Source organism: Centruroides vittatus, unplaced genomic scaffold, assembly GCF_030686945.1.
Source record: "Centruroides vittatus isolate TY-2023 unplaced genomic scaffold, ASM3068694v2 scaffold_3315, whole genome shotgun sequence".
In the NCBI taxonomy this organism is placed as follows: Eukaryota; Metazoa; Arthropoda; class Arachnida; order Scorpiones; family Buthidae; genus Centruroides; species Centruroides vittatus.
In genome coordinates, this window is record NW_027122703.1 from 1207071 (window position 1) to 1234080 (window position 27010).

At 30.7% G+C, this 27010-nt stretch overlaps 1 protein-coding gene across 1 annotated transcript; it reads right to left on the reverse strand.

Moving 5' to 3' along the window:
* On the reverse strand, positions 1 to 25122 carry Nmd3 (60S ribosomal export protein NMD3). Its single transcript, XM_067286381.1, has 14 exons — positions 25045 to 25122; positions 21077 to 21211; positions 20901 to 20994; positions 18321 to 18530; positions 15647 to 15737; positions 12829 to 12907; positions 12525 to 12621; positions 5694 to 5811; positions 5468 to 5619; positions 5283 to 5398; positions 1637 to 1709; positions 1452 to 1561; positions 1246 to 1316; positions 1 to 139 (listed from the first exon to the last, which is right to left on the reverse strand). Exons 1-14 carry the CDS (start codon positions 25089 to 25091, stop codon positions 18 to 20), a joined length of 1515 nt encoding a protein of 504 aa, XP_067142482.1. The 5' UTR covers positions 25092 to 25122; the 3' UTR covers positions 1 to 17.
* Positions 25123 to 27010: the final 1888 nt, after the last annotated feature.

A 27010-nucleotide genomic window follows, 5' to 3' on the forward strand; every position in this document is an offset into this window, starting at 1 on the left:
TTTGTCAACAATTTATTTTATTCAGTCATTTTATCGTCATCAGTAACAAGACTCAAATCATCCAACATCTCCTGCAAGCTTATCTGTGGTAGATCTTCATCTAGCTCAACAGGCATACTAGCTGTCTTTTTCCTCGGATCTGTAAAATATTTTTTTAAATATCTGAACATATTACTTTTTTAAAATCTACATACATTAAAGAAAAGTTTAAAATATTTTATTATTTAAATATAACCCATGAACACACAATTTTAAAAAATTCTAAATTCTACAAACATTTTTTTAATGGACAAAAAATGCATTTGGTCTTTGATCTTACTGTACCTAAGAAACTTCCCCAACAGAAACTGTCATGCACTATACATCACTACTTCCAACGGCTGGATGGCAGGTCAAGGCGGCAGCCTGCCGCTCTGGGTGACCCGGGTTCAAATTCGAATGGGTTGAAATATCCCCAGGAATTTTTCAGGTATGGTCCCATCCTTCACCTCCGGCTGCCCCATTGTGGGCCTGGCCGAACTCATAATGGGCTTGCTAAAAAGAGGCCGCCTTAGTGCCCACAGGGTGGAAAGAGTTATAAAAAATCATCACTACTTCCAACATTCCTTTGATTGACAAGAGATGGATCTTGTCTGATTTGTATTACAGAGGCTCAGATTACTTGTACTATATTTTATTTTATTGCTTTAATGTTTTATTTCAAAATAAACAATAAGTACATACCCTGACTGTAAAAAATTAATTAAAGTAAATAATAATATACTATGAGTTATTTCATGAAATATAGCTTCTTCCTTATCACAAAATCTCATTATTTCTAGCTCATTAATTTTAATTGAAAGTTTTCATATTAAATATATGAAAAAGTTAATATTTATAAAATATGGAGAAGCTTTATTATAATATAAATATTTATGCACTGTATTTATGCACTGTACTGCACTTGTACTGAAGTTATGCACTGTAAAGTTAAGGTTGATCAATTGATTGATGAGGCACTAGCACATTTTAGACAATATGCTCATTGCAGGTGAATCATACAGCATGGATGAGATGAAGAATGATTTCCCATCGAACCCCATGATCAATTATAGGACTCTGGATTAATTTGAATTCATGCATTTTTATACAGCATGTAAACAATAGCATTTTTTAAAATCTGTGTTATAACTAAAGAAATAGAACATCACTTTTAACCTGTTGTTTATTTTTCTTAATTTATAATTAATAAAACTTTTTACATACCAACATATATATTAACATTCTGTCTGTACAAAGGATCCTCTTCAAGATCATCCAAGAACTCTGTATAATCCCTGTATAATAAAGTTTAATGTAAAATACTACTTTACTTTTTCTTAATATGATTCAATCATAATTTCTAATTATTCTTTTATCATAATTACGACAGATATTCAAGTTATAAATTTGAAAATATTAAATAAACGTACTTATTATCACTTTGGCTGTCGAGATCCATATCTGAAGACAGATGTTTTAACTTCCATTTTCTTTTACGGTGACGAGAAGACTGATTACAATAAACTTTTTTCACCAACACCTGTTTTTTTAAAAAAATATTTATGATCATTTTGCGAAATTTTAAAAACAATTTAAATAACGGTAGATATTTTACCACATCGGGAACTCTGTCTTTTCTTAATTTATCAAAATTGTCATTATTTACATTTGAATTACGAATATCATATCTGTAACAAAAAATAATAACAACGCATTAAAATAATTACATTTAAATCATATTTATGAGATTTTTTTAATAATATTCAGTTTACATAACTTAATTTTTGTTCTTTACTGTTTATTCATTACTTTAAGAAAAATTTTAAATATTGTGCGCTCGGATTTATTGATAATATTTTTTTCTTAAAATTATTCGGCAAGATCAAAAATTAATGAATAATTTACTTTTATTACTCAAAACATTTTCAGATTAGATTATAAATAAAATTTTAATATAAATTTGTTGCTGATAGATACTATTATTACAATTTTAAAGATTACTATTAATTAGTCTGCATACTGTGTAAGGTATAACAACAAGGAGACAGAAAAATTCATTTTTTATTAAATTACTGATATATTTGAAATGAGAGAAGGATAATAATTGTAACTATTCTTTAAAAGCTAGTTAATTAAAATAATATACAGTAGAGCGTCGATAAGTGGAACCAATTGGGGTCCTTCCAGTTAATGATTTGTTCCAGTTTCCGACTTTGTACGAAAAAATACATTAACCTGTCCGATGTTCAAATTTTTCTCCGTTGCGTATCGCTTCCTGTTGAATTTTTCTCCGTTGCGTGTCGCTTCGTGTTGAATTTTCGTCGATTTTAAGCCTAACGAAAATTTTTATAATAATCATCGAGGCTATCGTATCGTTAAAAATTATTTCTGCATTTTGTACAAACAAAATAAATATATTAAAGAATATAAAAAACATGAAAATTATACTTTAGAAGTAAATTTAGTATCAAAAACATTCGATTCAGCACGACACAGTCCGACTGAAAATCGTTCCACTTTCCGGCCATTCCACTTACCGACGTTCCACTTATCGACGCTCTACTGTATATCATTATCATTTTAACTATCATTTAAAGACAAATTATTACAATCATCATCTTTGTCTCATTTTAAACATATCAGTTATTCAATAAAAAATTAATTTTTTGTCTCTTTGTCATCATCCTTTACATTGGCAATGTTTTTGGATTGATTAACTGCTTTTGGTGTTGTTTGATTGTTAAAAAAGTTACCATTGACACCTTCAGACTTTTTACGCTGTCTAAATAGTATTTCTAACACATTTCTGGACAAAAACATTAATGCACATCAGAATAATATTCAAATGCAAATTTGACAATGAAAAATGTTAATAATACATTATGAAAATAAAAATAAACTGTTAAATTTTTAATAAAAAGTTGTTGATAATTGTCAAAAATGTGAATGAAATTATTTTTAAAATTATTATTAACACAGTCATCTCTGATAGCAAACATACAAAACTCATATGGATGACTGGAAAAAATACTACTAAACTCATAACAAATGAAAATTATATATTATTTTAACAGTTTGAAAGCTTCAATACAGGCATATACAAATCTGATTAACCTAGTAATTTATTTGGTTGCAATTTTCAAATTGCACTCATGACTGTCTGTCCGTTAATATTGAGAACAGAGTTAAATAGATGAATATGAAGACCAGATACGAAAAGCTTAGGCTCCAGAGACTCTAATTATGTATGAACTTCCAGTCTGGATAGGGAGTGATGTGATTTTTAAATTATAAAATGATTAAAAATTGCAGCCTGGCATTGTGACATATCACAATAAATAACTGCTCATTATTAATGTATTTGTATTGAGTGCAAACAACAGTAGCATCCAAAAAAGAAAAAAATGAAAATTGGAATGATTAATATATCAACTGCACAATCCATTATTATAAATAATTTACAGTCTTTGTCTTCTTTTTATTTTCTCAGCTCTCTTTGTTGTTATTGTTATGATTATCAGTTCAGTTTCTATTTTTACCATTTGTCTTTGTCATTGAATTCACTACCATGAATTCTGATAAAACATAACAAAAGCAATGCCAATCTTACTTTTAATTTAAACTAAAGAGATAATGAAAAGTACTTTTGCCTCATGACTTCATCTGTTTATGTCATAATAAAAAGGATGTAATCCATATAATGCAAGCAAGCTTTCCATTGATAAACATCTATAGTAGCAGAACCTGTCTAATGCCAAAACAGAAAGACAGATCGGGCTACTATAACAGAAAAATAATCCAGGTATCTGTATCCAATTTAACACTAAATTTAACAGGAAGTTTACAAAGCCTAGCATGTATAAATCATAAAAAAGTAACAAAAAATACACATATGCAATACAGAATAGCAAAATATGACTACTGTATTACAGTAATTTTATTAGGATTTGAAGGGAAAGTTTTTGAGTGTTTTTATTAACAGCTGTTTTTACTTAACATAAAATATGTGAGGTAATTATAAGTTGTGAAGTTATTAACACATTATTCCTGATGTGAGATTGTATTCTTTGTTTTGAAGCTTATTTTAAATTTTTTTACACCATATTTCGTTTGAATATAATAAAGTCGAAATGTCTGCAGATAAAATGCACATTGGGCATATTACGCATGCTTTTTAAGTTTCATAAAGGATATCATGCTATACAAACAGTAAAAAGTACTCATACTGTGTATGGGGATAGATGCTTCTAAACCCGAATGTGTCAAATGTAAGTTTTGAAAAACTTTTGTTCAGGAAATTTTGAACTAAAGGATACAAAACATATGGGCCACCAAAAGCTGTTGAAGAAAAATTGCAGGAAGAAATTATTAAAAATTGACAAATAACAACTTGTGAATTTGCAACAAATCTTAGTGTGTCACAGACATTTTGTTGTAACATGTCATCCACTTGAAATGGTTGTAAAACATGATGATTGTGATCCAAGCACAGTTTGTTTTTTTTCACTTATGAAGAAAAACAAACTGAATTGAGTATAATTTTGTCAGACAAAGGTAGGCAGCTGTAAGGTTTTATTTTATTTTTAAATTGGTTCCTCGTTTTTCATCTTAAAAATCTCTTTTACAAACGAATGAAAAAATTAAAGTTAAAATAAAAATATTTGTTATTAACCAAAAATTTGTTCTAGCAAGTGATGATTGTTCGATTGAGTACAGAGGTACCACTGTATTTGATTAATGCAATTTTGATATATACGGTAACATTGAGAAATTTATTAATCACATTAATCAAGAGATACCTATAGTGGGTAACCTGTCTACTACAGAAGAGTTGTTCAGTCCCTTGGAGTTCTGTTATAGACAGGTTTGACTGTGTATAAAAACAAAATAGGTAGAGAGTCCTGCTTATTCAATAGTAGTGTTAAATATGCATTCAAAGATACCTTAGCTAATCAAAACTTAGATAACTTGGACTATTTGTTTTCCAAATTTTTTTCTTTCATCTTTGTTCTCATTATTCAGTCCTCTGTTCATTTTTATTTTTAGTTTTCTTTATATTATAGAAGTATTTACATCTTAATACTTTTATCATAATTTCAAATATTTATTTTGAAAACACAATTTGAAAAATATTAATATAATCTTCCTAATTCTTTTATTGTATACTTGTATTTTATGTACTTTTATGTATATATAAGATCTGCTATTATTCTGAATAATGTGTGTAGATAAATTGTACACAGTAAAATGATTTGACTCACCCCAAAACAGTATCTCCGGGCTTTAGTAAATGTCCCATGTGTGTTCGAGAATGAATAAGATCATTTGTTAATCCCAACTCAGATGATCTGACGACCCAAACATCAGACAAAACATGCTGAAAAATTTAATTATTTCATAAATTTAAACTAATCGATTACCTTTATAAAACAGTTTAATTGCTTACTCTTTCGGATAATTTTCCTTGTCCGGCAAAAATACTGCGCTCCGAATCTTTAATAAATTCATTATTCATAACGGTGTATTCTATCAACTGTTTGGAAGAGCAGAGACTGCTAAATGGATATCTCCAAAACAATTGACTATTCACTTCTGCAACTATATATACACAAAATGAAAATTTATAAAATTCCAATGTTATGCTAAATAATTTTATTAATAATATTACAAACTTTGAAGAGTAGATGGGTCAATCAAATGTATACTATTCGTTACTCGAGTACATATACATAGCTGGCCAATAGAACCAAGAAGATTTGCTAATTGTGGCGATAAGCATACAACATCATTCTACATAAAAAAATAATTTCAATCTTATAAAAATAAAACTAACAAAATTCAGTAATGTTAAAAATGAATTAGAATATAATATTTAATAATAAACAATATCTATAATAACTACAGGTACTCCTCACTTTATGACCGAGTTCCGTTCCGACGACTACGTCATTAAGCAAATTGGTCGATAAGCGAGGAGCTTATGTCGGGAATATAGGATCGTTGTAAAACTATACAAATTATGCAACAAACTTCAAATTTATTCATAAAAGGACTATTATAGTACACTTAGTGCACATGTCACCATTTGCCACTGACCGACACTCAAGCTGAAAAAGGGGATTCCCCGAATTGCAGGTCAAAACTCGACTGGTCGTAAGTGCAAGTGGTCGTTAAGCAGATAGGTCGTAAAGTGAGGAGTACCTGTAATATAATTCAATGAAAAAATATCCATAAATCAACACTCAAAGTTTTTTTTATGTTTGATAAAAAAAAATAATTCCAAAGCATCTAACTACTACTCTAGTTGGAAAAATTATGATGATGATGATGATTAACAAAGACATTGATGATCATTAAAATCATAAGAAATCATCAAACTATTATTGATGTTTATCATCATTTTAATTTTGCTACTCAAATACATCAGTTTAACTGCAAATATATAATATTTTCCTACAAGAATCTGAGAATTATATAATCTAAATAAAATTAGTATAATCACTGTGTGGCAAGTTTTTTCACTTATGAATAAAATCATAAAATACAGTGTATGTAACCATTTACGGGTTTGCGTAACTAAAACAATTATCTTTATATAATGTAATAAGTAATATTGGATTATTATACTGAATCTGAATACTTAAATCTGGTTGTAATCTGATCTTTCACTGTGTCAGTTTTAATTCAAAAATTATTAACTAGAAATAATCTTCCCAGTACAAATATGACATTAACTATTTCTCTCCGATTGTTCTCCTTAGGAATGATTCAATAATTTCAGTTATAATTATAAAATTTCATGAAATTTTGTAATATCCATCAGAAAATAGCCATGGTAGTAATGTGGTTATTCTTTTTTTTCTTTTTAACTTTTTTACTCTTTCTATTCTGTCTACAAGCATTATGAGAATCTTTTTTAATCATACCCATTGTGGGTTTGACTAGGCTCATAATAGGAATAGCTGGATGATGAGAGACAGAGATGAATATGTGTGTGATAGACCACTCCTGAAAAATTCCTGGAGTTGCTGGTTCAGATTTGATTCAGAATCCCTAGAATGGTAAGCTGATGCTTTAATCTCCACAGTCATCTAGCTTTCGATGAAGTTACTCTTAATACTTTATTATTAGTATAATAAAAGTTATATTAAAACCTCGGTTTATTTTTAACTCTACCATATATTTGTTTATAGTGGATGTAAATGGACATTGCTCCCTTTCTATCCCCCCTCTTCAGATATGATGTCATTGCTCTAATTTTAAGCATCATGGTATGAAATACATTTGATACCATGTAAATCCACATTTATTTTTATAATGTTCTCATTAAATGACTATGTTCCATCCCATGAACTACAAACAAATATTAATTGTTTCACTCCTTAACACCTATTTTCAATTACCCATAAACTACACGTACAAAGAATGTGCTGCACACAACTGAGTGCTTTTCCAATTGGAACACAGTAAGACCTTACGCTTCTCTGATTGGAGAAGTTTAATGAATAGAAAGCAATTAAATAATGTCAAGAAACTTATTTTTGATTAATTATTTAGTTAATTTATTATTAAATATACCATACATTATATTTCTAGATAATGTATATCTTTCTCAGAATATACAAATAGCTTATACCATGCGCATGAGTAAACTGAACCACTGTTTTTATTTCAAAACTCTCTTCAAATTTTCATTCATTTCTCATATTTAATTTGTAGATACATTTAAATGTTAATATTTTAAATTTACTATAAAATAAAAATATAAAAATAAGATCACATTTTCAAAAAGAAAAAGTAACAAAAAAGTCAGTATAAAATATTGTTAGTCATAAAGAAATTTCACATTTTTAGACATTAAAAATTCCATTAATTAGTGCTTTGCACTAAAAAAGATTATTCATGATGTTATTAATTATATATTAAACTATGTTATTAATGTAAATTCAATTAGTGTGCTTATTCATGATTATAAAAAGATCATTTCATAGTTTTTAGAGGGTTATACAGAAATCCATAATTTAAACATGATTTCTGTACAAACTATAGATATGAAAAATCCATAGTGTATGGCATCTCTGGCTTATATAAGTATCATAAGAAGCTATTGGGGGGGGCGCTATAGTCGCTGAGGCTGTTGGCGTGTTTCGAAGTGAAGTTGTACCTGTTGCGGCTAAGTTTTCGTAATTGCTTTTAATTATGGATAAATTTGTTAAATCTAAAGAGTATGTGGATCGGGATAGTGCCAAAGAAAGGGAAGCAGCTTTTGAGAAGAGCGCAAGGATATTAAGAACACCACCAGGTAAACGTTTGCGGTCCTGTTCCACTGGAAGTGCTGTTAAAGCGAGAGACACCAGAAAGAATTTGGATCAAGAATTATTCTTGGAGGAGATAAGAGGTATGTTGAGTGAAATGAAGGATGCTATAGAATTAAAAATAGAGACGGAATTACGTTTAGTAAAAGATAATTTTGTGCAAATGAACGATAAGATTAATATACTGACGGAGAGAATCAATAAATTAGAATCCGTGCACGACTGCGGAAATGACTGTAACAATATGCAAATTAACACTACTCTAACCAAAAGAGTTAACATACTAGAAAGCAATCTAAGGAAAAGAAATTTTGTATTGTTTAATGTGAAGTTGAATGAGGGAGAAAATCTTTTTGATACAGTATCGAAGTTGGTTCGGGATGTTGTTGGTTTATCAAATGTCCTTTGTGACTGTGTCAGACTTACAAAAAATACCAGAAATAATACGATGGTTTTGGTTACCTGCATTTCCATGCAAGCGAAAAGAGATATATTGAGCAGCTGGAAGAGTAATTGTACCAAATTGGATGTTTCTGACTGGAGGAAGGCAGTGCGCATAAGGGAGGACCTTTCCGCTGAATGTAGAGAGAAGAGAAAACAACAGATGGATAATTTAAGACAAGCCAGAAAGGAGGGAAAAATTGCATATTTCAAAGGCGATAAATTGGTGATAGGTGGAAACATTCGCAGGGTTGACAGGGATAAAGATGAGGATAGCTGTGTTAGTGATTCTTTTTTAGGAGTAAGCATGATGCATTAAAAGTTCTCAGTTGGAACATGAATGGATGGAAGAAGGAATATGAAATGGAGTATTGGAGCATTGTGAGAAAGTTTCATATCATCTGTTGGATGGAAACCTGGTTGGGTGAATTAGATTCAAGAAAGCCACCGACAGATGTAAGTAATACATACGAATTTTATAAGATTAACGCTACTAGTATATTTGATAAAGGGCGAAAAAGAGGTGGGATGGTGTTGATGATTGATAAAGAATTGAAAGAGGTGGTGGTTCGTCCCGTTGAAGATTGGTTGTTTGAAGTACACTGGGAAAATATTAAGTTAATTTTTGTTTATATTAGAGTGGAAGTTTATGTTAAATGTTATAAGTTACTTGAGTCATTGTTTGATTCTTTTCAAAATGAAGAAATATATTTATTGGGCGATTTTAATGGCAGAATTGGAACTTTGAATGAAATGGAGTGGGGAGGTAGTGTTTTCCCATCATTGGATTATAGCGTGTATCGGAACTCGCAACATAAATGCATCAATAAGATAGGTTTGAAGTTACTGGAATTGTGTCAAGCAAAAGGGTTGATGATTGTGAATGGCCGAGTTAAAGAGGATGTACAGGGAAAATATACTTTTTTCTCACACTTGGGTAAAAGTGTAATTGACTATCTGTGTATAAATGGTTTGGCAGCTGAGAAATTACTGTACTTTAGTATAGATGACTGTATTGAGTCTGATCATATGATGCTGCATCTTGAAGTTTCTGTCAAAGGGTTGGAAAAAAAGGGCTACTCTAGACAATCGGTCCAGTTTAATACACGATGGAAGAAAGAATGGCAGGAGGCGTTTGTAAGCGAAATTCAAGGTATCTGTTGGGACAGGCAATTTGATGATAGTATGAGCAAATTAAATAATCTTACTGATATGGTGTCTGGTATAATGGATAAATTTAGATATAGACAAAAAGGAGTTAGACACTTCTCTAGGAGTAATTCGGAGTGGTTTGATGATGAGTGCGTAGAACAAAAGGCTGATGTGAAAAATAGGCTCAGGAGATGGAGGAGACTTGGAGAGGATTGGAGATTGGAAGAATATTTATTATCGAAACAAAATTTCAGAGCGCTATGTAAAAGTAAGAAACAGGAATATTTGACCAGTTTTAATCAACTGCTTTCAAAGTGTAAGTCAAGTCAAATGTTTTGGGATTGCATTCGTAAATTACAAGGTAGAAGTAAATTTCGTATACCGGAGGAGATTAAAACTGAATTGCTTGTGCATTTTAAAAGCTTACTGTTTAGTGATAACCTAGATAAAGAAATTGTTTGTTTGGAGATGATAACGGTAGGTTATCTTGACAGGCATATTTCTCTCGAAGAATTAGACATTGCTTTGAGAGAGGCAAGGTCAGGTAAAGCAGCTGGCCCGGATGGTATTCCGATGGAATGTTGGAAACTGGTAGATGAGCGATTGCGACAGAAGCTGTTGGATATTTTTAATGAAGTTCTGGCAACCGGAATTTACCCTGATGGTTGGAAATTGGCGAGAATATTTCCCATTTTTAAATCAGGAGATATAAACAATACAAGCAACTACAGAGGAATCTCATTGTTAAATACTGTTAGCAAAATTTTTTCAACGATCCTATGTAAAAGACTGATATTTTGGGTAGAGAGTGAGCATATTATATCAGAGATGCAAGCGGGTTTTCGTCAAGGGTATTCCACAGTGGACCATATTTTTGTTTTGTGGAATTTATTAAAAGAAAGGCTAATCAAAAAACGCCGAAAAGTATATACGTGTTTTGTGGATTTCCGGGCTGCATTTGACTCAGTGAATCATCTGAAATTATGGAGGAGGCTTGCTGATTTGAGGTTAAGTCATAAAATATTAAATTTATTGCGATCGATGTACACGAATATGTCAGCATTTTTGATGGTTAATGGTACTACTACTGAACCCCTCCACTGTAACAAAGGAGTTCGGCAGGGATGTCCGCTAAGTCCATTACTGTTTTCTTTATATATCGATGGTTTGGTAAATAGACTGAATGAGATACCAAGATTTAATGGCCTATGGTTGGGCAATAATACTTATATCAAGGTTCTGTTGTATGCAGATGATGTGGTGATTATGGCTGATAGCCTGTTTGAATTACAGCTGGCAATTGATGGTCTTATGAGTTTCTCAACTGAGATGGACTTACAGATTAATAATAAAAAAACTAAAATAATGGTTTTCCAAAATGGTAGTAAAAGATCAAGTAAGCTTAAATGGTTTTTGGATAAACAAGAAATTGAAATAGTGGAAAAATATAAGTACCTGGGCCTTTGGTTCAAATATAATCTTAACATGAGAGACCACTTTGAGATTACTGCGGGAAAAGCACAAGGTGCTTTGGTGAAATTATCTAAAACCGTTAATATCCCAGGGTTAGCCTCGTATGCTCCACATTTTAGGTTGTTTGATTCAACAGTTAAATCTGTTATGTCGTATGGTGCTCAGGTCTGGGGATTGGCTAATGTCAATAATTTTGAGTTAATTCATAGAGAATTTTTGAAGAAAATGCTGGGCCTCAGATTTCACGCATCGAATGTGGCTGTTTTGTGGGAAACTGGACGAGTACCACTGAAAATCTTTTTTATTAAAGCAGTTCTAAAATATTATGTAAGAATATTGGAATTACCTAGGGATAGGCTACCTAGAATCAGCATCGAAAGAATGTGGATGAAAGCGGAGAGTAATTCATGGTGGCTGGATTTTAAAAATTGGCTGGAATGGCTGGGATTCGGTGATATGGTTATTGAGAAACAAATTGATAGATGGAAAGAACGGATACCGTCCATAGTATTGAGATGTATAGAACTAGAATTACAGGAAATGAAGAATGTGCTGAATAGTTCTGGGTTGCTACGATATTATCGTCTGGTTAAACCTGATTTTGGCATGGCAGGATATTTAAGAGACGTTGGAATCTCTATTGCGGTGAAAAAACAGATTGCGAAACTGCGGTTAAACTGTTTTATGTCAAGAAGTGCCTCTTTGGTGTGCATAATTTGCAACCAGATTTGTAGTTATAGTGAATGGTGCTTCCATATGTTTAGTAATTGTGGAAATGATATGTACGGGGAATACTTAAGAATGTTGCGTGGTGGTTCTAACTCCAATTTCGTGGATTTGTTAAAATTTAACAAGATGTTAAAGAAATTAGATGGTTTGAGTTAAGAGAATTTATTGTTTTGTTCTTCCCCCTTTGATATTGTATCGAACTATATGTCAAATAAACTATTATTATTATTATTTAAGAAGCTATTGAACTTCTAAAAGAATATTGAGATTCTATTGAGCTTCTATCTTGAGCTGTTGACTTTATTTAATGATTAAAGTTTAACAAACAAACTATATCATCATCAATAATTAAAATAATAAAACTCACATTAATATCATTAATGGTCAACTTACTTTGCATACTGGAACAATTTCAATTGAAAAAGTATACTTGTAATTGTATACGTTACTATGAACATCATGAGAAATAAGCTTCTGAGAAGTATTATTTCTGAAAATATAAAAATTTGCTTAAAAATAATTTACACTAAAATATTCTTCAAATTCATAGCACAAGATTTTAAAATTTCTTTATTACATTTTTTAAAAAACAAAATAAGTTAATAAAACATTAAATCAATAAAAATTTTATGAAATATATACATATGCATATGCATGCACATGTACACACATGAAATTAAATATATTAGAAAATCACCTGCATGGTACAGTGGCTTGGAGAAAATCTGAAAATTTTCGAGCATCGTCTTTCTTTCCAAAATAAAAATCAAGACCATCTGTAATTTTTTAAAATAATTTAGATTTAAATTATAGATCATTTAATATAACTTTTATTACTTTTATACTCTATAAATCTATAGTATATACAATGTATTAGGACTGACCAGATGATATTTGGCAAGGACCTATAGTGACTTATCACCTTGAAGAATCTAGATTTGAATTCAACCTGTATTCACATAAATTATCATTAGTAATATAAGTTGGAACATTGTTCACTATCTCTCACCCAGACTAACCAATTCAATTATAAATCAAGTTGTTTGCAACATGAAATTGTGGCCAGCCATATAGCATGTACTGGTATTGCTTGTTAGCTAGTCAACCATAATAAAACTATTTTGAAATCTTTTAATTTTAAGAGAGTACAAATATAATTCTTTTTTCTTTTTACATAAATATAGTATACTCATGCTAATCCAGCCTCTCAATTATCTCATATACCTCAGTGTGTTTGATTGCCTATGAACTTTCATTTTCGTGAAAATGTTAGTCATGTCACACCATATTTTTCTGTTTACTTGGGCTTCATTTCTATAAACAACATTGCATGTTGGCACCACATTATTCATCCACCTATCTCCAAAAAGAATCAGTATTGAAGGATGATAGGTCACATCATTCCTTGCCTTTAGATAGGCTTATGTTGATCATTGATTAAAAATAGTTTTCATTAAATATAACATAATTGTACTGTATTGGCCAAAATTTAGGTAGACTCTAAATATAAAAGTCAACTCCCAACTTCAGAATCTCTACTTTTTGAAATAAATTAGGACCCAAATATAAGTTGACCTTTTATTATCAATTTTATTTGATACAAAAAAAAAATTAGCAGTTTGCATTAAAAAAAATTTGGAAAGTAATTGAAACAATACTTCATTACTTTCATTGTCATCATGGTCTTCAGCCTCTTTGAGCAGTACATCATCCTCTGCTCTGTACATATTGGTGGTAAATAAGAAATAAACTTCACACTAAATTTTCAGCAACCTTCCCCTAACTTTTCACAATTGCTTGATTAATAGAGACTTGTGAGAGTAAAATAAAAAAGTTAATGAAATAATATTCCTATAGAAGTTATCAAAACTGATTTCTTCAGTTGAATAAGATAAAAACAGTTGATTGAGTTTAGTCGACTATTTTTGGGCAAAAGATGAATTGATTATTTCCAATCATGCTAAATACTTAATTCCCATGCATAGTTTGCAGGCTGCAATATGACTGATCACAACTTGCCTAGTGTTTAACATTACTAAATAACCAATGAATCAAATTTTAGTGTCAGTTTAATGTACCACAGACAAGTATTGAAATCAAAGAAACTTTAATCAAACTCAAATATAAATCAAAAGCAATTTTGCCCCAATGTGCAATACATAGAACACAATTTTAGCATTTTTAGTGGCAAAATGCAGAACTAAAGAAAATTAATTTGGAAACTAACAGATAGAGAAAAGAGTCTGATTACAAAATAAAAGAGCATCATTTATTTAGTACAAAATGATACTTTGTTTAGCAGGAACATTTACAGGAAAGAGCAGAAAAGACAAAGAATGCAGTAAACATTTATGCACAAACAACACACATGTAACAAAGTTTGCACAGCAGAGGTGCAAGAAACCTTCCAAATAGTCTACTGTGCAGTGTTCAAAATGTGTACAATCAGTGATGCACTTCTGGATACAAGTAGAACCACATCTCAAATAGTATGCAGCATTGCAGGGAATGACAGCTGTTGAAAGATGCATTCTTTTAAATTTGTTATGGTGGAAGATTCTGTAATCACACTTGACCATTCAGTTAACCCAAAAGAAAAAGTATTAGTGTTAAGTTGGGTAACTGCAATGGCCATTCTGTACAATCACCATACCCTATAACTCTGTTGCCAAACATCAGAAATCAATTTTCTGCTCTTTCCTCTAAGACTTTCTGCTGAACAAAGTATCATTTTTTACTGAATAAACAATGCTCTTTCATTTTGTAATTGGACTTTTTTTTTAGCCTATTTGTGTTAGTGTCCGAGTTAATTTTCTTTAGTTTCATATTTTGCCCTAGAACACTAAAGTCATGTTCAATGGATCGCACATAGTCACTTTCCTATAAGTGCCAATTACTTCCATGGTGCTATGACAAGTGGTTTAATAATTATAGGAGGTAAACATATAGGAGTAATGTATTAAATTTATTTGTGAATTAATAATGTTTGAAAATGGACTTCTGAAATAACTAAAGAAAATATATCACCACCACTATTAATAAATGTATGTTTCAATATAAATATGCATCTATACATACAAGAACTCATTTTAAATATCACTTTTTATTTATGAAATAAACTTTTGTGACACCCTGTTTATGTAAATATATATGCATGCATTAATCTACTATTTTATTTATAAAAAAAACTCATTGATCATACAGTCTACATTGAATTTATTATTCAAAGTTCTAATACACTATAATTATAGACAAAGCCTGACCCACACATCTCAAATATACTGAATAGTATATTTAGAAGACACAGACAAAGATCCCAACTCAAAATGCCTGTAAAGAAAACTTAGTCTTGATCAAATTTACATATAGATCAAAATATATTTTAATCAATAGTAAATTTCTATTAACAACATAGTTAATAATACCCATTACTCCAAAATATCAATCATTTACTAATAATAAACTCAAAGTGTTTTGAGTAAAATATAATAATACATATCTAAAATACGTCTTACCATTTGCAGGTTTAATATTTAAACAAGATGTGTGCACTTTATGTTTCAAAATAAGCTGTTCCAAGTAGTAGAAAGTCTTTTTGTGTTCAACCTGAAATAATTTTTATTTTCTTAACTTTTAAATATCTTTTTATATTGTATGGTAAATGACTATATAATAATAACTCGTAATATAAATTCACATTTAATAAATATCGATCATTTATAATATTAATTATTTCTATTATCAATGCTTTATTTCTTGTATATGAACAAAATAGTTAAAATTATTTAAGAAAAAATATTTAAGTTATGAATACAAACATATAAACTATATTTTCATCAAAAATACTTTAATCAATATCTAAACAGAAAAAACGGTTAACTTGATTCAAAGTTTTGTTGTCTTTGATAATGTAATACAGGTATACCTCGAGTTACGTCGTTCCCAATTATACGTCGTTTGTCAAAAAAGTATATGGAAAAATAAAAATCAAGTTTAAATCGGTTTATTCGACTTTAAATCCGTCTGCCACAAACATTGAAGTCGTAATATCACTAGAAAAGCGTTAAAAGCACATAAAATCATATTAAAATATGTATATTTACAGTAAATGTTAATATAATCATCATAAATCCTAGAGAACAAAACATGAAAACGTCTGTGTTGTTGTCTTATTTAGCGGTCTTTAAGTGCTCATTATTGGCGTTTAGTTACGACTTATGTTGTAACTACACAAGTAAATTCAACATACGTCGTTTTTCGACTTACGTCGCCTCTCCTGGAACCAATTACTAACGTAAGACGAGGTATACCTGTACATTAAAAATAATAACCTGTTTTCTTGTGAAAAGAATTTTATTAAAGGACACAGAATCAAAACATCTGAACATGGTTCACATATTACATCTTAAATTTCAGATATTTATTGTATTTATTTTAATTCTTATTAGAAGATAAGAAATAAAATGAAGAGAAACTTCAAGTATTTATATCAGTACGTATAAGAACAGAACATAAAATATTCAGCATATGAAAATTATTTATAATATACAGTCAAACCTGTTTTTGTGCGGGGGATAGGGACTGCATAAAAGAAAATGCATTAAAAAAAATCACGCGAAACTTCACCAGTGGCTATAAAAAATAGTTTTCGCAACACAATTAAAAAAATATTTTTTTATGTGGTGAATAGGGACCGCATAAAAAAAGTCTCACGTAGAAAAATAACTCAAAACCGTAGGAAATAACTAGGAATTGCTTTTTTAACTCCTTGGGCCTTTTTCTGCAACACCTAATGGGGAAAAAAATCCTCTAAGAATTTTAATTTTTATATTAATTAATTATTTCCACTTAAATACAAATCTAACATTAAAAAGTTAAAAATAATCGTTAAATAATGATTTTATTTGATAAATATAGCTGCAGGAAGTGTTATTTCATTTAACAAGGCATGAAATTTCACACCTGCAGTCTAAAGCTGGAGAAGGGCTAACTTACTGCATCTGTTCAAATATAACATAATATTTATGGTTTTTATGCTATTAAAATAAGAGGGGACCGAAATAAACATACAAGAAAAAAATTTTACTGAATAAAAATGAAAAAACCTGCTGATGTCATAGAAAACAACCAATAGAGTTTTTAAAAATTTTACAGGAGTCAATTATGTTCCAATTTGATTGAAATTTTCATATACCGCACAAAAAAAATCGCACAGAAAAAGACCGCACAAAAACAGGTTTGACTGTATTATTAACTCTATTCTATTGTATGCATATATTTATTTATTCTAATGGTCATTCAGGATGGCTGAAAATATTTTCTTAATAAATGCTGTTGGGTTTTCAAACTGGATAAATTTGAAAAACTATAGTCTTTATTTAATGCTAAATTTGATTTCTACATTTTCTTTATTCTAATAAAGTGTCTTTTAATATAGATGTAAAAAAATATTTCCGTCAGATCAGAAAAAACAACAATGATCATTTAATCTCTAGTATCTTCACTTCTGAATTTAAATAATAATTAAATATATATAAAACCAGTCTTTTTGAATATTATATATAACAAGTTAATTTATATACCAATATTAAATATTTTAAATAAATAAGATTCAACAATGTATTATATACAGGGAAACTTCTCTAATGCAAAGCTCCAAGGGGCAGGAAAAAACTACAAGTTACAGAACAATAGAGTAAAAAATGCTGATTCTGAATAGATTTGTACTTTTACCTCATGCATTACATAAAGAATCTTTAATAGTTGTTTTTATAAACAGCCTGTGTAACACCTTTCACTAAACCGTTCAACGTAACTAATGGAATCAAACAATTTTGCAGGTACAGTACATCTTGTTGAGATACATTGAGAGGCACACTTGTTTTGGACTGAAACATTGAAAATTTCACGGAAATCCAATAATTAGGATCACTTTGGACAAAATAAATATTAAAATTTGAGTCGGGAAAATTGAAAGTTACATAAATCATTGTCCAGGGACCACGAAAAACTTTGAATCGAAGAAAAATTTGAGTTGGCGACATTAAATACCTACGCTATTCCATTGAGACCTACCAAGTGCTTTGTTTTCGAGTTAAAGAAATATTTAAAATTACAGATGTTTGAGCTAGAGAAGTTTTACTGTAATTTAATTGAAAATAAATAAACTGATTGTACAGAGATGCTTACCTTTTGACGTACTTGCACTACAGAATTCCAGTAATCTTTTGCTTCTACTCTATGACAATCATCACACATTTGGTTATTAACAGTATATTCTACAATAAATATCTGTTGTAATATAGCACCACCCATTACTTCTTTTTGAACTGTCAACTTGACTTTAATTCGACGAGAATGTGGTTCGGTCCATACAAAACTAGCATCGACCAGATGTACCTGTAATTTATAATTAATACTTATTTTTTATCGTAGAAGTTACAATTATCAGAATCATATTTTTAACAGTAGATCAACATCAAACTTAAAAAAAAATTCAAAAAGTTCTTTCGACTTTCAGCTTAAGAAAAATTTATTTTGACTTTTTCATTTTTCTCATGTATAATAATGTAATCTAAACATAACTAATACTGTTGTGTTATATGATTTTCAGAGGAAAGGATCTAACTTACATCAAACGACAAACTGTATTATAACCAATGATTAAAAAGTTCTTTAATTATATTAAATTTTTCTAATTAGAAAATTAACAAATTTGTTGTTGCTATGTTTTAGTTACTGTAGATGTTAGTCTGAGATTAGCCAATAATTTAGTTCTATGTTAGCTAATAAAATCTGCCTTTAGACATTTAGCAAACTTTGTAGATTCAGGCTTGGTTATAGTTATATTAGTGAACTGTAAATCTCTAACTATTCGAATTCTTCTATAGCTAAGCGATAAAAAACTATACTGCAAACAACAAAAATAATAAAAATAAAATTGACATGAAACAAAATGATTAAGAAAGATCAAATTTCTCTCTCTTAGAAACAATGAATTTATGTGCCAGAGATATCTTGTTTAAGTTATGGAATGATCAAATATTTACAACAATGTTTCTCGACGGAGGCGATATCGCCCCAGGTGGGCAATTTTTCCATGTTGGGGGCGATTAGTAACAATTTATATTTTAGGGGGCGAAAAACAATTTTCTGGGGGCAATATAGTAAAACATTATATTAAGAATAATTAGATATTTTATTCATTATATCGTACAATAATTAAACAAATAGCATTCCTGTAATCCTTCTTCCTTCCACTTTTAACCCTTTTCTGTCACATGGCAGGAATTATAATATTCGGGGGTCCCAGTTAGCCGATTGACAAAATTTTTTTCAAAGTGAAGGGGCGATACTATGTAATGGTTTTATCAAAGGGGGGCAACGATTTGTTAGAGGTTGAGAAACACTGATTTACAACTTAGTGGATTACTGGAAATGTAATTAATATTCATATGTATAAAGATTTTCTAAAATTTATTTCTAAAATATTTTACAATATGTCATCATATACCTTTCTCTCAGAATTATTTTAAGTGAAAAAAGATTTATAGCATATCTGAATCCACAACACTATCAATATCATTATAACTGGAAAGTAACGTAAATCATAATTTTAAAATTAATATAATACACTAAAACCTCATTATTTTGAAACTCAAGGGACCAAAAACAAATCACAACTTTGAATTATTTGGGTTTGAATTATGCAAACTTTTTCAAATCAAAGTTTTTGTAATTCTTAAATAAAATAATGGCATTATCTGATATAATTTCACCCGTTCGTTTACAACTGTGTTAATATTACAAGTTATTACTTCATTTAAACTATTTTGAAAAACCAGCAGTTGGTATATACTTAATGAAAACAAAAATACATTCAAAGGAAGACCGAAAAATAACATACAAAAGAAGCTTGAGTGCTTCAGAAAGAATTACCTGCAAATTTCATCTAGAGAACCAATGGTTAGTTCTAATGAAGAATTTGCCAACTTGAGTTTGAGTTTACGAAAATCATGTGATCTGACGAAAACAAGTTCTATTAAATGCTAAAGCTAGAAATACGCATTCTATCGTGAATATGTAAGTGTATTTAATGGACTTTGGAATTATTGAAATAATAGATTTTTCAAAAAATGTCCAAAATAATTAAATAACAAACAGATTTCTTCCATAAAAATAATAGAGAGGTTGCGGCCGGCATTTTCAACACAAAAACATGTACGTCGGATGTTCAGTGCTGCCTTCCTATATGACTAGATGTTTGACAATGGCATTTGGAACTTCACTGATGTTCCAAACGCCATTGTCAAACTTTTAGGCTTATAGGAAGGCAGCACCGAATGTCCAACATACGTGTTTTCGTGTTGAACACGTTGGTTGCAACCTCTCTAATAATAAAAATTCTCTCTTCATTGGCAACGTGTATGATGTCCGAATGACCTTAAACTGATGTCCAATAAATTGACAATGTATAATTGGGAAAACTGAAGCTGAAAGTATCACTTGGGAGAGGAAACATTCTTATAAACACATAATATGATGAAAGATTTTGAATTAAACGATATTTTTGCAGGTAACCGAATCAGATAATGACTTCAAATTTCATTGTATGCATATTCCAAATTATCCAAACTAAAACATGTGCAAAATCCTATTCTCTTGGCCAGGGACTAAACTTGACTTCAAATGATCTGTTATCAAAATAACTAGGTTTTACTGTAATTTGTAACTTATCATCTTTATTATTCCAGTTTCCAAGATAATTACCTTATTTAATCCTTTCAATTTTTTTAAGCATAAAGTTAGAAGTTCTCTTGATTCTAAATTACATTGTATCCAGTGTGATGGTGGTTGCAAATATCTGAATTAAAAATAATAATATATAAATTTATAATATAGAAAGATAAGAATTAAATAAATGCCTACTTAGGAGAACAACAAACCTTTCACAACTATTACAAAAATACAAAACAACTTGTTTTGGTATTCCTTCTGTAATATCAACTTTAGTACGAATACATCCAACACACATATTGGCTGGATTTGGCAATATAGATATTCCACATTGGCAGCATAAACTGAAATGTTAAAATTATAACTTTAATGTTCAAAATAAATAAGTAAATATCTTCAAACACTTTTTTTAAAACTTAGAGAAAGTTACAGTAAACTATAGATAATTCTAAAATTATAAATATCAAATAAATAAAAAGGTGAGAAAAAATGCTCAATTCAGGAAATCAAATTGACTTCTTATTCGGTAACATCATGGGAGAATGTAACCCCTACCAGGCACGTCCCCTTGAGTGGCAGATGAAGGGATCCCTAACGAGGTGTTCCAAATAAAGAATAAGGAGCCATGGACGAAAGAGTGTAGCAGAGGATTGGCAAACCGGCTACACTACTATGCCTCTAATCTCCATGAAAACACAATAATTGAACAAATACAATAACGCTACTGCATCCGAAACAGTTGATGTGCCAAACCGAGTACCACATAGGTATATGGTGTAAAATTGGATCAAGCAAACAAATTTGGCATATTGCCATGATCAATATCAGATCTTTATACAAACCGGGAAAAGTGGAAGTATTGCAGAAAAATTTTAAAAGAATAAATTGGGATATTGTCAGAATAGCAAAGACCCATTGGACTGAAAAAGGTGTTATTGAACTTGGAGGGAAAACTAGTACTACTCTGGTCACAGGGGTGGTTGACATAGTGAGGGAGTTGCCATTCTTGTTAAAAACTCCCTGGTACATAGCATTATAGATATCATCACAGTTTCTGCTAGAATTTTGTCAATCAGACTAAAGGCTAGAGAGAGAAATATCTACATCAAGATCATCCAAGTATATGCTCCCAGACAACAGCCATAAAATAGAGGATGTAAAATCCTTTTATAACAGCCTAACAGGAGAAATAAGGAATACAAACATAAAAAACATTATATTAGTGATCAATGATTTCAATGCCAAGATCAGGAGTTTCAGAAATCATGACACAGACGTGATGGGAAGATTTGGCATTGGGAAGGAGAAAGAGGATGAAGGATGCTGGATTTCTGAAAAGAGGCGCAAAGAGAAACCTCTTTGTGGCAAATGCCATGTTTTACTACAGAGAGCAGCATAAATGTACTTGGACTTCTCCAGGTGGAGTCACTCAAAACTGTATTGACTATATACTGATGAATAAAAAATGTCAGAACATTAAAGAGCCTAGATTTAGATTCTGACCATGAATACCTCACATCTTTGGTGAAAATTTCATTCAGAAAGTTTAAGAAAAGGGATCTTCAAGGGAAACTGATTTCCACTAAAATCTTTACAGAAGAGAAAAGAAACAATTTTCAAATAAAATTAAATGACCTTCAGGATTTAGCCAATTCTAAAATTAAAACTATACATACATACTGGGAAACTGGCAAGAATATCACACTAAACACAGCAGGCCTAAACATACCTAACATTGGATGGTTCACTCAGAAAATTATGGATAAGTGTAAGGAAAAAAGAAAATTAAAGGCTTTAATCGAATCAAGACAGTATGAAAGAAAATGAAAAATATAGGCAACATAGACAAGAGAATAAACAATAAAATAAGGTAACCCGACAATATACAAGAACGACACAGGCTCAACAATAAAGCAGAACAGTGTGAAGAGCCACAGAAATACATAATGCTAAAATCTTATTTAAAACCATCAGAGAGATTACATTCGGTTTCTCTAGTGTTCCCCTGACAGTGACTGACCAGTAAGGAAATGAAACTGGAAATCAGAAAAAAATTATACAAATATGAACAGATTATTTCCAATATATTTTCAATTGTCAGGGAACACTCACTCAAAGCACCAGGAATTGATAGAATACCTTCAGACTTTTGGAGGGTGGAGGAGTAAAATTCCAGAGTAAAATTCCTTACTTCACTTTTTAATGAAATTATAAGCTCTAGAAAAATGGCAAGAATTATTATACCAATCCATAAGAAGGAAAATAAGGGTTTTCTCTAGCTATAGACCAATCACATTGATCTCTCGTGGTTATAAGATATTTACAAGAATACTTCAAAATAGGTTGTAAACCACTTATGAAATCTCTGAAAAACAGATTGGATTTAGAAGAGGTCAATCAAAACAGATTTTTAATTTAAAATCATTAGCAGATAATCAAAATAAACAAGATTCAATAACAATCTACAGTTTTACCTATGATCTATTTTTTCCCCCATTTAACTTTTTGCAAAAACTCATTCAATTTGCTTTCTGATTGACAAGTTAGTTGTAAATCAGTATAGTAGAGTCCCGCTAGTCCGAACTAATTGGGACAAGCCCTGTTCAGATTAGTCGAATAATTGAAATAATGCAGAAGCAAACAGTAAAACAGGTCTGGTTTATATAGATCCAACACCATAAATGACATCAGCACCCCACCCTTTATTTCATCTGACTTGTACTCAATGGAGATGCCACATTAACAAACTGGAAAACACCGTACAAAGATCGAACAGTTCTGTGCCTCTACCTCAGAAAAATCATTTGAAAATCAACATACAGCAAGGCCCTCAACATTTGACAAGTTTGATGAAGCCTTATTCCCGTGGTTCACTAAAGAAAGAGAATGGGGAGCACCCCTAAGTGAACCTCTTGTTAGCAAAAATTTCCTCTCTGCCGATCGAAACACATTCAGATTAGCAGGGTTCTAACTAGTGGGACTCTACTGTACTTCTAACTTTATATACAGTGGAACCTCGCTTAACGAGCACCTCGTATGAGTATTTCGCATAACGCGCAAAACAAATTGTAAAAATTTGCCTCGCTTAATTAACAAGTGATGAGGAGAGGGAAAGTCCCGAATTGCGCGCATGAGGCATGCTCCATCGGTCTGTGTTTAGCACTCGTTCCACTAGCATCATAGTGTTGCTTATGATCACACATTTTTCCAAACTTGTGTTCACACATTACTTATAAACATCAACAACCAAAGCCCATTATATAATAAACACGCCAAATGTTATGCCAAATTCTTGAATCATTAAATTTAATGACTGATTCCAAATTAAATTTTAGAAATGTCTGAATTAAAAATTAACTATTTATAATTATTAAATTTAATACGAGATGCTACTAATTAATAGAAATTAATTATTTGACCTCTAGTCAAATTAATTAATTTCTAATATTTAATTATAGCCTTTACATAACCCAAGAATTTGGCATATCGTTTGGAGTGCTTATCAAACATATTAGCTGTGATGTTTTTTTCATTTTGTTTCTGCAACTCGAATTCTCATTCCAGGATAGTTCATTCCACACTAGAAGAGAAAATGATGATGATTCACGCTCCTTAACAGTGTATATTGTACAATTTTTTTTTGAATAAACATTATAACAAAACATTTCAGCAATTTTTCGGCGTGGCACGCATTATCGTATTTTACATTAATTTCTATAGGAAAAAATGTTTCGCATTACAAGTAAGACTCTGGAACGAATTATGCTCGTTAAGCGAGGTTCCACTGTACTTCCCTTCGTAGTTATATAACCAGTGACTAACTGTGAAACTATAATTTTCAAAAAATGGGATTTGAAAGTTGGACCAACCAAAAATTTACTATTTTATGTAACCATTTGGAGTTTTGGTTAATGTAACCCTTGGTGCCAAGATGGCGGCTCGTCTCTGATAACAGCAAGGAAACAGTGGGACGCACGTTCTAACCTAACCTAACCTAACCTATTCTAATAATTTGGTTGCTAATAATTATAGTAATTTATTAGAATAGGTTAGGTTAGGTTAGAACGTGCGTCCCACTGTTTCCTTGCTGGAATCAGAGACGAGCCGCCATCTTGGCTACCTAAGGTAACATTAACCGGCCATTATTATAAAAGTTATGAATTTTATTATAGCTTACATATTTCCCTGTTCAGTTGTACAATCACCAGGAGAAAGATATTCCATACTGAAATTCAGATACAATTTTGTTTCAAAAACTATCAAATCACCAACCACGTGTAAGTTGCAAATGATGACGCAACTTCGCCACCCAGTGTCATTTGAAAGCTTTATTTTGGAGACGGTTTATTTTATTGAATTATTATTATATATTTAGTTATATGTATATTCTAATTTATTATTAAATAAATTATTATAATATAAAATATTAAATTTGTTTAAAAAACTTTTAATGAATTATTAATTATCACTTAGATTTTTTATAAATCTCTTCGCCCTGCGAGCACTAAGAGGAGTTTTGCATACGCTCAGACATCCAAACATACACCTAAACATACTCGAAATTTCTGTTTTCTTTGACTTTTTGAGTTCAGGGGGTCTCAAAACGTCGAGAAATGTACTTCGTTAAGCAATAACAATATTCTTTACGAAGTTCTTAATGAATAAATTAAAAATTCTCTATGAAAGTTTCATTATAATTATAATAATTAAAAAAATAACGACTTCATCTATTCACACAACACGACCAACAAACAATGCTGAAATATTTAGAAAAACTAGAAATCTACAAAGCCCACGTTAACACCGGTTGTATTAAACATAGAGACGCTGATGCTTTGTCCACGGCTTGGAGATCGTTTTACCGCAGTACATAACATTTTTTTCTTGCAATAGACAGGTTTTTGTGGCAATATTTTGTTATTTGTTTTATTTTTATTTTTATTTCACTGCGATATGTTGCGCATGCGCAATTTGGTTATTTTCTTATCCAGAACGGCATTTTTACTTTGGAATTAATTTGAATTTTAAATATTTGCTTGAGTTCTATTTTTTCTGCATTCTTTTTGTTTTTGAGTTCGTTTTTAACTGATGAAGGCTGTTTAAAACAGTCGAAAACGTTTTTATTGAATATCTTTAATGCTGGAATTATTAAGGTTTTGGTTTTTAATAGTTATTTTTCCAGTAGCTATTTTTGTTTATTGCATTTTATACAACTTCAATTAGATTTTATTTTATCATTTGATTCATTCAAAACAGAAATTATTATTCAAATTATCCAAAATAGAAAACTTATTACAGATGTGAAGTCCCAAAAACGGGTTAACATTAATTATTTATATTAGAAGATTGTTAAAATGAATGTAGAAAATCGTCCATTGTTAAAGGGACAAAAACCGATCAAAGATCGGATTTGACGCGTTAGTCATTTGAAACCGCGACGCATGAAAAAAAAGGAGAAAGATGTCGAAAGACAAAAAGGCCTAATGTAAAATAAAACGCAATAATTGTAATGAGTAATGATTGTAGACGAATGTCCTCCAGTATAGATGGACCTTTGACAAGTCGCTCGTATACGAAATTTAGATCATTAAAATTAGGAAAAAGGGAAAAGTTAATTATAAAAAGGAACTTCATATCGAAGCATTAAATTTCAAAAATCTCTCAGACTAGACAACAATGGGGAAAATATGAGCGCAAGTTTCAAAGTTCCATCAATTCTTTCCAACCTGAGTAAACGGAGGGTGTCAAGTAGATTGTCGAGGCGGCTCTTTCTCGTGACTCGAACAGGGGTCGTTTTTCGCTTGGAAACAAGCGAGGGACCAATCGAGAAAAGAGAAAGGAAGGACGTGGAGCCAATCAACATGAACAATACGAAAAAGAGAGATAGGAGTAATCGCCGAATTGGAAGGACAAGAGACTTTTCCGAGAGGTTTCAAGGGAGACAAGAGGTGTTCCAAGGTGTCCATCGAAAGGTCCGCCGACGCCAACCGACGAGTCGCTGCCCCGGGACCTTCTATCGAGCGACGATAGGAAACACATCGGCACAAAAACGTTCGAACATTCACCTTTGTAACGATCTGTGCATCTAGTGAGTTGTTTTATATTTAAATAAACGGGTTTCTTTGTGAGACACTTATTGTCTG

Excerpts from the sequence above, each read along its gene's own strand:
- Nmd3 (XM_067286381.1), bottom strand. The coding sequence starts at position 25,091 with ATGGAATATCTTTCTCCTGGTGATTGTACAACTGAACAGGGAAATAT. Across the intron at positions 5,399-5,467 it reads AAGGAAAATTATCCGAAAGA|CATGTTTTGTCTGATGTTTG; the intron begins GTAAGCAATTAA and ends TAAATTTTTCAG. Across the intron at positions 140-1,245 it reads GAATGTTAATATATATGTTG|ATCCGAGGAAAAAGACAGCT; the intron begins GTATGTAAAAAG and ends AATATTTTACAG.